The sequence below is a fragment of the Protopterus annectens genome, chromosome 4.part0 (genome assembly GCF_019279795.1).
Source record: "Protopterus annectens isolate FY-2018-M chromosome 4.part0, PAN1.0, whole genome shotgun sequence".
Classification (NCBI taxonomy): Eukaryota; Metazoa; Chordata; order Ceratodontiformes; family Protopteridae; genus Protopterus; species Protopterus annectens.
In genome coordinates this window covers 5,522,721-5,535,119 of record NC_056733.1, presented here as the reverse complement: position 1 = coordinate 5,535,119, position 12,399 = coordinate 5,522,721, and the positions used below count along the sequence as shown (strand labels likewise).

At 38.1% G+C, this 12,399-nt stretch overlaps 1 protein-coding gene across 1 annotated transcript in view; it reads left to right on the top strand.

Moving 5' to 3' along the window:
• CRLF3 (cytokine receptor like factor 3) overlaps positions 1-12,399 on the top strand; it is a 746,924-nt gene that overhangs the window by 646,696 nt on the left and 87,829 nt on the right. The window contains exon 8 of the mRNA XM_044068040.1: positions 6,629-6,741. Coding sequence (XP_043923975.1) covers positions 6,629-6,741 — 113 coding nt within the window. The remainder of the gene's footprint in view (positions 1-6,628; positions 6,742-12,399) is intronic.

Sequence of the window (12,399 nt, the reverse complement as noted above, 5' to 3'; positions counted from 1 at the left end):
ATTTAAAACCTCAGACAACAGATTTACAGCTTGATTCCTCTACAGAAAGTCAAGGCAAAGACAGTGCTGAAACTCTTGGGGACCATGGCCTCTACCATAAGTCTAGTCCCACTAGCCAGATTACATATGCAAATTCTTCAATGGCTTCTTTTTTCCCACTGGTCTCTCCAACAACTGCCTCTATCTCATCATATTCTCATAACAGAGTCTTACAAAAAGGACCTTCGTTGGTGGATTCAACCCGATCAACTGACAACAGGAACTCCATTCCTCCCTCACTAACCCATTGCCGCTGTGACCACGGATGCCTCACAGATGGGGGGGGGGCATTATCTGGGCAGGTCTGTCCAAGGCACATGGCAAGATCATGAGGCTTACCTGCATATCAGTGTCCTAGAGATGAGAGCAGTGCTTCTAGTGTTGCAAGCACTTCACGATTTTCTTCCCTTGGGGACAATAGCAATCCAATCTGACAATATGTCAGTGGTATGGTATCTAAACAAGCAAGGAGGAACCAGATCTTACCCCCTTTATCGAGAGGCTCTTCGTGTTTGGCAGTGAGCAATTTCTTCTGAACGCTTTCTAGTAGCAATGCATATCCCGGGGACAACCACTGTGATAGCCGACAAGCTCAGCAGGGCTATATTGATGCCTCATGAGTGGTCTCTAAATCAGAAAGTAGCAGAACAGATTTTCCACAAATGGGAACAGCCTTGCTGCGATCTCTTTGCCAGCCCAATCAACGCCAAATGCAGCAGCTACTTCTCCCTTATCCCCCCTCCGGGGAGTCACCAAGAGACGCACTTGTTCACGATTGGCCCCTGGGACTCCTTTATGCATTCCCCCCCTTTCCGCTCATATCCAAAGTGATCCAGAAAGCAAAGTTCTTGGAAAGCAAAATTATTCTGATCACTCCTTACTGGCCTCGTCAGATTTGGTTCCCCTTTCTAGGGCTTCATTTCCTAGATGATCCATGGACTCTGGACCCAATTCCAGACCTCTTGACACACATCAGGCTCCCTTCACCCCTGCCTCCACACCCTCAACTTGACAGCGTGGCTGCTCCACTTCCATCCCTAGTCAGGCTTCATGATTTTTCACCTGCTGTGACCCATATCCTTACGTCTTTGCACAAACCTTCCATTAGGAAGTTATAGGCTAGCAAATGGAGAAGATTTTCTGTCTGGGCAAAAGAGAAAAATGTAGATCCTTACACAGCATCCATCCCTGTGGCATTAGAATTTTTGACTGAACTTTTCTGTCAGGGATCAGCTGCTGCCACAGTTAGGGTCCAACTGGCAGCGATATCAAATTTTCATTTGGGACAACATGAGCCAAATCTGATGTCCTACAAATTATGTAAAACCTTCCTTAAAGGCACTACCTTGCTCAGACCTCCCTTTCAGGAACCTGTACCTCCATGGGATCTAAATTTCGTTATGTCCAAACTAACTTCTCCACCTTTTGAGCCCGCACATTCGTGTCAATTGAAGTTTCTGTCTTGGAAGATTCCGTTCCTAGTAGCTATCACATCCGCTAGACAGGTATCAGAGTTGCAAGCACTGTCAGTCAAGCCTCCTTATTTGATTTTCTACAAAGACAGAGTTTCCCTTCGTACAAATCCTTCCTTCATCCCTAAAGTTTGTTCTCAGACTAATTTGAACCAAACTATCGAACTGCCTGTATTTTTTCCCTAATCATTCCAGCAGTGCAGAATATAAATTTCATCAACTTGATGTTCACAGTTGCGGTTCTACCTTCATAGGACTAAGAAACTTAGAAAATCAGACCAATTGTTCGTGTCCTTTTCTGAAACTAGACTAGGTCTGCCAGTCTCTAAAGTGACTTTATCTAATTGGATTTCCAACTGTATTTTCTTTATTTACTCCTCCAATGGAAGTATCGTCCCGCTCAAGATTAAGGCTCATTCTACAAGATCCCTGTCCACATCTGCTGCCTTTCAAGCCAGAGTTCCAATTGAAAGTATTTGTGCAGCAGAAACTTGAGCTACCCCTCATACCTTTGTTACTCATTACAAATTGGATATTCCAGTGAGCAACCTGAGATAAAGGTGCTAGGGACGCTTCCCCATATGTAAGAATGAAGGCACGATAGGACTACAGAACATAAAGAAGTTATGCACTCACCATAACATTCCATGTTTGTAGTCCATCTCCCCCTTCATTCTTACGAACCCACCCTCCTACCCCCGTCCTGGCAGGATCTGAAGACAGGATAGTGTTGCCTTTGGTAGGGTGGAGACCTTTCATTATTGTTGTTCTTTCTGGATAATCTTTCTATCTCTTTTATAGTTAGCAGCAAACAAGATCTGGGGATTTTACTAGTGCACTATGGGATACATACCTTGCCACAAGCCAACTAAGAAACTTTGAGCTTTGCAATCGGCCGAGGATCGGCTCCGAACCCATATGTAAGAATGAAGGGCGAGATGGAGTACAAACATGGAACGTTATGGTGAGTACATAACTTATTTTTTTCATCACTCTAGACAAGCAGGAATCATATTTTTAATTTGACATTATAGCCATCACTTCCAGTTTTCTCATTTTTCCCCTTAAACTGCATTTGACACCTCCCAACTTCATTCCCGCCATATCATCCATAACATATTTTAATTTTTTAGAAATGTGTTCTCTTTATACTACAGTTAACATTAATGGGCCTTATTTTTACTCTTGTATGCAACAAATTAGCTTTCCCTGTTTGTGTTGTTACAGCATCCAAAATATTAATATTCATATTTTAAGTAAAACACACTGCATATTATTCAAAGGGACCTACTGTCCATTTTAACTTCATTTTCATTATAAGCAGTACCTAACTTTTCCATAGAACTTGAAATAGCTAAACAGCTTTCCTTTGTTTTCTAAAATGTAATGTACGTCTAACAAATACATAACATCAGCCTCTGTACTTTCACACCATTTCAAATTTAACCACCTGTATACATGATTTTACATGCTGTTTACTTTCAGTTGTACCACCTTAGTGTTATCCCTTATCTTATAGGGTAACAATGTTTGGTTAATGCTTTTTGAATTAATTTTCTCTTCTGCCCCTTCTTTTTAAATGTTTCAATCTCTTTATCATCTTGAATGGACAGTTCTTCACTGTCCTTACCTGTGCTTAATAGGGAATATATGTTTTTTAAAGTAACTTCATCTGTGTTTGGGTATCAAATAAAATAATAGTATCATTCAGCTCTTACACTTGCAATCCCTCTCTTTTATTTATGTTATATTCAATCATTGTATGTCCAAAAAGTTAAACTTCACTCTCGGCTGTTTACCCCATTATATCCATTCCCATTTCATTTCCATTTTCACATCATGCATCATCATGTTTAGCATTTGGATTGTCAGATCGTAAATGTATCTCAAATGTTCTACATTTAAACTCACAGTTCTTGTTGTTTTGTCAATTTCTTTGCATTGAGCTGATCTCTGTTTAGAACAATCAGCCATCAAATGTTGAATGTACCTGCAAAAAAACAACTTCAGTCGGTTGCAATAACTTGACACCTCCTTGTCATTGATCATAACACTTGACAAGTAGCACAGTTTATCAACTTTCACAAGTAGCAGTATATAAACTTCCCACCCACCAGTCCAGATGTCCCTTTCATCATTCATATCCTTAACTTCATAATCTATACAGCATTATTAATTCAAATACACCTCAGTGCCCTCTTTTCTGATATTATTGGTCCTGGATTGGAAAGGCAACTTTTTTAGGCTGGTGACTATAGTTATTTGTAAGGTAAATACACCCACAAATTCATTCATGCTTTATTTGAAAGGCCATAAGAACTCATGAATCTTGCTGAAATGACCTAACATGTAAAAAAGTTTCTTTCCTAATATGAATTACAGAACACATTTGTGCACTGTAAAGCCCAATGGCTTTATCACCATGTTCCAAATCACATATACGTGTACACATCTTTTGCAGTAATCTGCATCATAGCTCACCTTTTTGGGTTATAGTTGCTGCAGCAAAACTCTTTTGCTTTCTGGGTGCAGATTTGCCTTCACTCAGTGAAGTATTCATGTCAGTGCGCTACTCTTGTGAACCATGAATCGCAAACTGCTTCTCAAGATAGCATCTACAGACAAATTATCTTGTGATTGCATGCTTTCCAACAGGAGTTTTCATTCTACAAACTTTTCCCTAGGTAACTTTGCACTATCAACCAAGCCATTGTCTTTTAATGCAATTTTTTTTGTGTAGTCAGTCACTAGAACATAATTCGTTCTAATGCATTATTTTCCTTACCAACTTTTATTTCCATGTTCTGATCCAGAGTCATTCCATTCTTGCACTGTCTTGTGTAACACACAGAAATTTACTCTGAAAAGGTGTATGGGTTTTTCTCCAGTGCCCTGTCCAGATTTCCCAAGACTGGTATGAATACCACACCCCTTTTCACTTTATAACATGGGGTCAGGGTGTCACATCAACATTAGTCAGTATGACCAAAACACTTAGAGCCAGTGTTTACACTACCTTGAGCCTCCCCTGAAAACAGGCCACAAGCGTAAGTGGGACAGTCTTAATCAATAAAACAAAGCATCCTTTACTGTGTACCCTTAACTTTGTATATTTAATTTATCAGTCTCTCAGGCTATCACTGTTGTGTGAAAGGAAACAGCTTGTCCTTCCCCCTCCAAAATTCTCTGCTAGTAAGGTGGTTTCAGATTATAGGCTTGTCTCCTCGCTGTGCTGTCTGAAAAAAATGCTTGAGTGTTTTTTTTTTGTTTGTTTTTTTATAGCCAAACCTTTAAATAGATATAACTGTTTAAACATAAGGAAAAAAACTTATCTAGACTTGCCACAGATCCAAGCTGTTAAAGATTTCTAATGCTGCATCTGTGCCTTCATTGAAAATAAGCAGACAAATGTAGTATGCTTGCATGCATTTTGTTAAAAGATTGTCAAGCAGTGGCCAGTCAGAAGACATTTAGAGTTAATCTGTTAAGTGCACCATGTATGCACCTTGTCCTGGAGTACCTTTTCCTTGATACAAAACAATTCCTACACTGCTGCTTACAATGAAATATGAATTAGTTATTTCAGGCCTTGTTTGAAATGTCAATGTTATAAATGCTTTTTCAGTGTACACTGTGATGAGTTTACATGAAATAACATGACATTTGCTTCAGAAATTTGTCTACCTGGCTTACACATCATACACCCCATTACATTTAAGATTTCTGACCCAGGAAAATCCTATATAGAAAGGTGTTTAAAGCATTCCCATCTTCTACTCCAGATGGCCCATAAATCTGTTGTGTCTCTGAAGCTGCAAACTTACTGTGAAAAGATAGTTTTTTTTTTTGTGTGTTCTTTTTTTTACAGCTGAGACTGAATGGCATGAAATGTGTGTAAGACCATTCTGTTTCTATTCAAAATTTTAGTTCTTAAAAACACTTTTTATAGCTAAAAGAAAGGGTTTACTGTAATGTTTGTAAAGAAGTCTGAAAAATGCAGACTTTTCAGAGTCACTTGAAATACTGAAGTTGTGAGAGGAAATTCTAAAATTAAGTAGTAATTCTGAGTTCTGCTGAACAGAACACTGATCTGTAGCAGTAAGCCCAAGGAAAATATAGTATGCTTCGGTTATAGCCAAGACAGTCAGTTCTTTGTACAATTTGTTTAGTTTCCAAATATGTGGCACTTTGACTCCTACAGCTGACAGTGTGTCTGTGCAGTATCATGTTATACGTTAACATAAGGACCTTGGGGAATCAGTTACTAAGTGTCTGAGTGTTAGTGTGGCACTAGTTCTCATTTATATGCAGCAATGTTGCAGTTGATAGCATGTATATATGTGTTCACTTGTATTACCTTTTGTAAACCAGGAGCTATTCAGTTTTTTGTCACTATATTGGTATTAAGAAAATGTTTGTATTTACAGGAACTAATGTAGTAGGTGGTTTTGCAGCTGCCGTTATCCTTTCACCTTATAGATTCCACGAAGCAAGCTACATTCAATATGTACATTGTAATGTTGCTTTCACTTAGTCCTGAGTCTGATTTTATCCTCCCCTGTTTTGCTATTGCAATTGGCCACAAGCCAGTCCTTTGGGCAACTGTGAAACCTCCTACACCATGAGACTATGTTACAAACAGTGTACATGTAAAAGTTAAAACTCCTCACTGTTTGATCTGATGAAGTCTTTGGATATAAGCACTTATCTAAAATAAATGAAACCATATTATATGAAAAGAATGCGAAGCCTCAGAGTTTCCTTGTATTTTGTTTTTGTGTGGGACTAATTAGTGATAGATTATTTGCCTTATGCTTCTGCATTTACTTGGTTTTAGCCTGCTGAGATCTGTATTAACAGGCAGCGCACCTAAGTATCGAAAACAAGTTATTTCCCAACATTAAGGTGCTAAGGAGACTGAGATAGAGGTTAGCACCAACTTGGAAATGCACCCTTTGTTGATGTTTTATAGATTTTTAGAATAGAGACTGCACTTCAGCTGCCTTTTTATTTCCAAATTTCCATTATCCTGTTAGTACTGCATGGCATAGAATATGTAAAATTAAGAAATGGTTCCATAAATGCAGCTTTTACTAAACACAGCATTTATTCTGCAGGATTGAAGGTATTGGGCAACCAGACAAAAAAGATAGCATAGGTGTTTGTGTGGAGTGCCAGGACGGTTATGACTCTTTACAAAGAGACAAAGCAGTGTGCATCAGTACAAACGGTAAGCACTCAGTACTGCTATCATTGTTTTGTTCGTTGCTTACACTTATATGCTTTGTGCTTCTTAAGTGCCTGCTTCTTAAATGGTATGATGCTTTGACTAAGAAAACTCCTCTATGGCTGAAAGAGAGAGAACACAAATATATAGCTCATATGTTGTAGGAGGTTCTCAGTATAAGTGGAGTGACATAACCAGGAGAATAAATATTAATCGTGAGTACATTATGTAAGGCAAACCAAGATAGCTGTATTCCTGAAGACATTTTTATACGTATTTTGATTGACTTAACAGGCTCACCATCTTATAGAATCTTGGAACTGACAGTTTTAATTAGGCCTTAGAAGTCACGTACAGACCCTTGCCAGTCAGTTTGAAAGGTTGAGAGTAGGCTAAGGTGCTTTGTCAGCTAATGCATAGTGCTTTAAAAGATTTTTTTGACATAATGAAGTGATTGATCACTGCCACTGGAACAGTGTTCATCATTAGATCATTGTTGCCATAGCATATAGCTATATGATGCATATCCTGCTGGGGATCAGACATCCAGCTAGTATACAAAAACTTTTGGGCATCTTCCATGCACATCCAAGGAAGCACAAAGGCATGCTGTTATAAAAGAAGATAAACAGGTGCCAAAAATCAGAACTTTCTTGCTGCTCGCTCTTCTCTGTATCTTCAGTGTTTTATTGGCCAGCTTGTTCAACTTTTGGGCAGATATGTACCCCTTATGGGACTTTACTTCCTTTTTTGAATACAAGTCTGTGAGAAACATTTTTCTATATCTAGGAGAAAAGGAGCATGCCTGATGCCATATAAAGATTCCCACACAGCCTGTTTTGTCTGGGAGAGGAACATGGCATTTGTTACTGCCAGATTTGCTTATCTTACTGTCAGATTTGTTTATCTTTTACCTCCAGGAAGGTCTGGAATCAGTTTAACAATCTTAGCATATTCCTCAAAATGAATCGCTGAAAGCCCGTATTCATTCATTAATGGTTACTGGCTCTACTTCCTCAGATACCTTCCTTCCGATGTTCACTGATACTCTGGTGGATGCTTTCAATTCTGCATGTATCCTTCCAGATAACCAGCCAACTGCACCCAAAATGCATTATAGGCTTTATAAAGTACCCCAGACTCACACATTCCTATGTTGTAACCCTCTTACAGATCTTGCTGTTGTTTCAATGTCCAAAACCTCCAGTTCTAAACAGTTAACTACTTTGAATCCAGTTCCATTTGACAAGTATAGGAGGGGTTTTGACTAGTATGGGGAAAGAAGTTTATACACTTTCTACCTTAGCCTTTAGGATAATGTCTTGTCTGGCTCACATGACCAAATTTCTTTTTGCAACTTTTGCAGATGTGTGTAAAACCATTGTTGATTTACCAGATTCTGAAGGAATGTCGTCTATACTTAACATGATTTCTTCAGTGTCTCAAGTAACCAGCCATACCCTAAAATATCCATAGTTTCACAGGCATCTGCTACTGGTTTTGTTATGTGCAGATATACTTGGCTGAAAATGAAGAATGTAAAGGAGCAGGTACTTAATGTTCACTTGGACAAGGAAGTTTTAATTCACATTTCTTCATATGAGGTCTTAAAATGACTTCATAAAAAAGGAAAACGTATTCAAGGGGTTAAACAGATTTTTCAATTTTCCATACCAAAATACAACAAGAATTATTCGCAAAGTACAAGTCCTTTTTTTAGGAAATAAGCAGCTCCAGCAAAAAAAAAAAAAAAGATAAAACAACAGTGTAAGAAAAAGTGACAAGGGGATTCAGAGATAAAAGGGAGTGGAGCCCAACCTCCACCCCATACCAAAATAATGCATGACTATCTACTCATCCACCATCCCCCACCCCATCAGGCCATCCTCCCAATCTAGAAAACACTATTTCCCTTTATTTTCCCTTTTAGAATAGAATCACATCAGATTCCAGGGTACTGGAAATAGTTCAAAAAGGATACAGGTAGCACTAGAACTCTTTCCTTCCAAACCTAGGAGTTTCTTCACACACAAAGAATCAGTTTCATCTGTTTCTTCCCATTTTATCCCAGATGTTATCTCAAAGTGCTATAGGGGTTGGGAGGGTGGCCTAATGGTTAAGGTGTTTGCCTTACAAACACAAGGTGCAGGGTTTGAATCTCACAAGGGATAATTGGCTAGGCTTAAAATGGCTCGCAAGGGCAGTTAGCTTAGTACTAATCTATGAATCTATGAAATCCAGTTCCAAAATCTTAACAAGGTAAGGAATTTAATTCCAGAATATTTCTAGCATCCAAACAAGAGGGAACCTGTGGACTTGTGTCAGTTCTGTTTCTTCTCAATCAGTTCATAACAGTCCCAAAATTCAAAAATTCAAAATGTTCCCCCTTCAGCCACCCCCCCCCCCCTTTAGTCCTTCCACTTTATTTTCGGTGACTATGAATCTCAAAGACATCTGTCATCACATTCCTATTCACAGAAACTTCAGACCCTATTTAATGTTTTCAATAGATGGTTTATATTTTCGGATCTGAAGTTGTCTTCTTCCTCAACATTTGGGTCAGGTCATTGGATCCAGCTAGGATCCAACTTTGGCCACTCTCTTGGATCTAATTCTTAGGCTCTTCCCCTTACCCATAACTCCCTACAGGGAGAGAATTACCTCAGATCATGTTTACTGTTCATTTGCAATGGATGTGGTCTCTTACTCAGGCATGTTTTTTCAAGAGAAGTGAAATTCCATTGTGATTTTCTCTGTTTCTTCACTGAGATTTATCCTCTACTCTTTTTTCTCTCACCCCCCCCCCCAAAAAAATTACGTTTCAGGATATATTTCTATAAATCCCATTTTTCACCGGTTGGCTCTCTGTAAGTGAAACTTTGGTAGTTAGTGTTTGGAATATTGAAGTGTTTTCTAGTGCAGTACTTTTTATTGTGCATTTAGAGTACTTTTCGAGGTGATAATTAGAGTAAACCACTGTTAGAAATTAGAGTTCTCCTTATGGTTGTGTAGTGTTTTTTGCTGGCTAGTTTTTGTGTCTGTTGTTGTGGCTGGATTTGTCAACTATGTCTGATAAACCTTTGAGTTTTAAAATATGTGTGGCTTGCAACCTCAAAATCACCAATCCAGCCACTCATGCCAAGTGTGTCTGTGGTTGAGGGATACCCACCTGGATGAACAGTGTCCAATTTGTGTTGGTTTGGGCACAGAGCTCTTGTTAAGAGGAGAAACAAACTTGTTATCAAGGGGCTCCTACCTGCCTCCATGGGAGAGGTTACCAGTTCTCACTCCTCTAAGTCCTGTACTATTTCTCCTTAGGCTAAGAAGCCTGTAACAAAATCTAGAGTTGAGAAAAGTCATGATGAAGCCAAGGATAAAGAGAAGTCCAGCGAACCAAAAGAGCCATCCTTGGATTGCTCTCCTTCTTCAGCTTCAGCTGCAAAGATTTCAAAGCCCTTGGATCTGACTGTTACATTGGAACCTACTCTCATTGGATCCATTACTCCTCCCTTGCCGCATTTTTCTCCAGAGCTGATCTCTCCCAGGCTGTGGTCTCCCATCCACTAGGAGATGTCTAGACCTTCCCCCACTAATTATTCACTCAGTTCAGTCCTCCAGGAGTTTGTCAGAAGTGGATGTTGATAGGATGATGAGAAAGTTCTGCAGGATCCAAATCCAGCTGCAGATTCTTCTGGCCCTGACCATTTAAGTGGTCGTCCTACAGTTTCAGCACGTAAATATTTTCTTCAAAATTTGGGGGTGCTCTTACATAAATATTTGATACAGTATGTAAGTCAAAATTCCATTTTGTATTAAAAATACATCAGATTTCTTGGAGAAAATTCAAGGAATAAGATGGAATAGAAATATATATTGGTTACTGATGGATGTTAGAAGCCTGTATACCAATATTTGCACATATTCATGGGATTCAAGAATTATATTATTATTTGGGGGATAGTCCCCTATCTAATTATGAGTTGTTATTTTGCTTAAAAATTATTTTTTTTATGCTTAATGATTAATTTTTTCACCAAATTCGAGGTACAACAATGGGAGCTCCATTCTCCCCACTGTATACGAATATTGTAATGGATAAATTTGAGGTATCAGCATTCCTTTTTTTAGAAAAGAAAAGCTATTAAATATTTTTGTTTTATTAATGATTTGATTTTTATTTGCCAGGGGGCTTGTGAGGATGTAGATGATTTTATTAATGATCTTCAAAATAATAGGTTTGGATTTAAATTTGATGGAGTACAAATGGGGAAACAAGCATCCTTTGTGGATTTAGATTTGGTGGGTTTGGATTGTGGAAGAATTTTAGCATCTGTACATAAAATGTTCAAGGAAAGGAATGTCTTTTTGTATGGCACTAGTTGCCATCCCCCTAATCTTATTTCTCCATTTCCCCAATGGGGAGCTTATATGTTTAGATAAACTTTATAGTCAAGATGAAAAATTTGGGGAAGAGGCCCAGCGTACAGCAGAAATGTTTATTAAAGGTTATAATAAAGAACAAGTAAGAGATTCCCTGAAAAAGGTTTGGGACAAGCGTATTGTGAAAGAACAAAATGTAGTTAATAATAATAGTAGTAAACAGTATGAACGAGAAGGTAGCATTGTCTTGTTGGCCCTGTAATAGGCATAAGATTAATTTTGATGCAAGTGCGAATCTTAATAATAAAGACATATTTTTTGTTACATTTAATATATTGAGTGAACAATTAGTAGATTCTTTGAAATATTATTGGCCCATTTTGTTTAAAAAACATGGAACTTTTTAACTTAATTAAGAAATTTCCATGCATTTCTTATAAGAGAGGACAAAATATTGCTGACATGGTAGTGCATAGTAGATTTATTCCCCCATCTAAGAGGCTTAATAGGCAGCTTTCTTTTAAAAAGTGCACATTTGAATGTGGTAAGTGCTCTGTATGCAAATATATTATAAATACATTTTCTAAGATTAATGGTATTAATTTTTGTCCCAATATAGAATTTTCATGTAATACTGAGGGGATTGTGTATATTTTAAAATGCTTGTGTGAATGGTTTTATATAGGGGAGAGCCAAAGGTCATTTAAGATTAGGTTGCAGGAGCATATTAGGAACATCAAGAATCAGCATCTTGATAGTCTCTTAGGAATGCATTTCATGCAATTTCATTCCAGTAATCCAGATTCTCTTAAAGGTAGTATTTTGGAACATATTTGTACAAGGGTGAAGGAACATGTGGATCTTAAAGATAAGTTGTTGCATAAAGAAACCTTGCATATATTAAAATGTAACACAGTAACACCGATGGGTTTGAACAGTGAGTGTAACTGGAAATATGTGATTTAGTAATTAACACTTGTTAAGTTAATTAGTGTATGTGTTTTGGGAATATGTATGTGGAGGCAACACAGAGATTTTTTCTTTACTCCTTGAAGGCATTTGTACTGAGGCCCTAGAGAGAATACATTTTGTATTCTATTCTTCATTTGTGTGGTTCTCATATCTGTGACAGTTGTATTTGCTTCATTATTGGACTGTTTTCCATGTGGTTTTGCTCTTCTAGCCCTGACCCCTATCAGTGCTGGGGGCATGGTTCCATCCCCTCATCAGCTTATTTCTCCTTCCCTAATTCATCCACTGGACTTGGGGCTGTTGATTCTA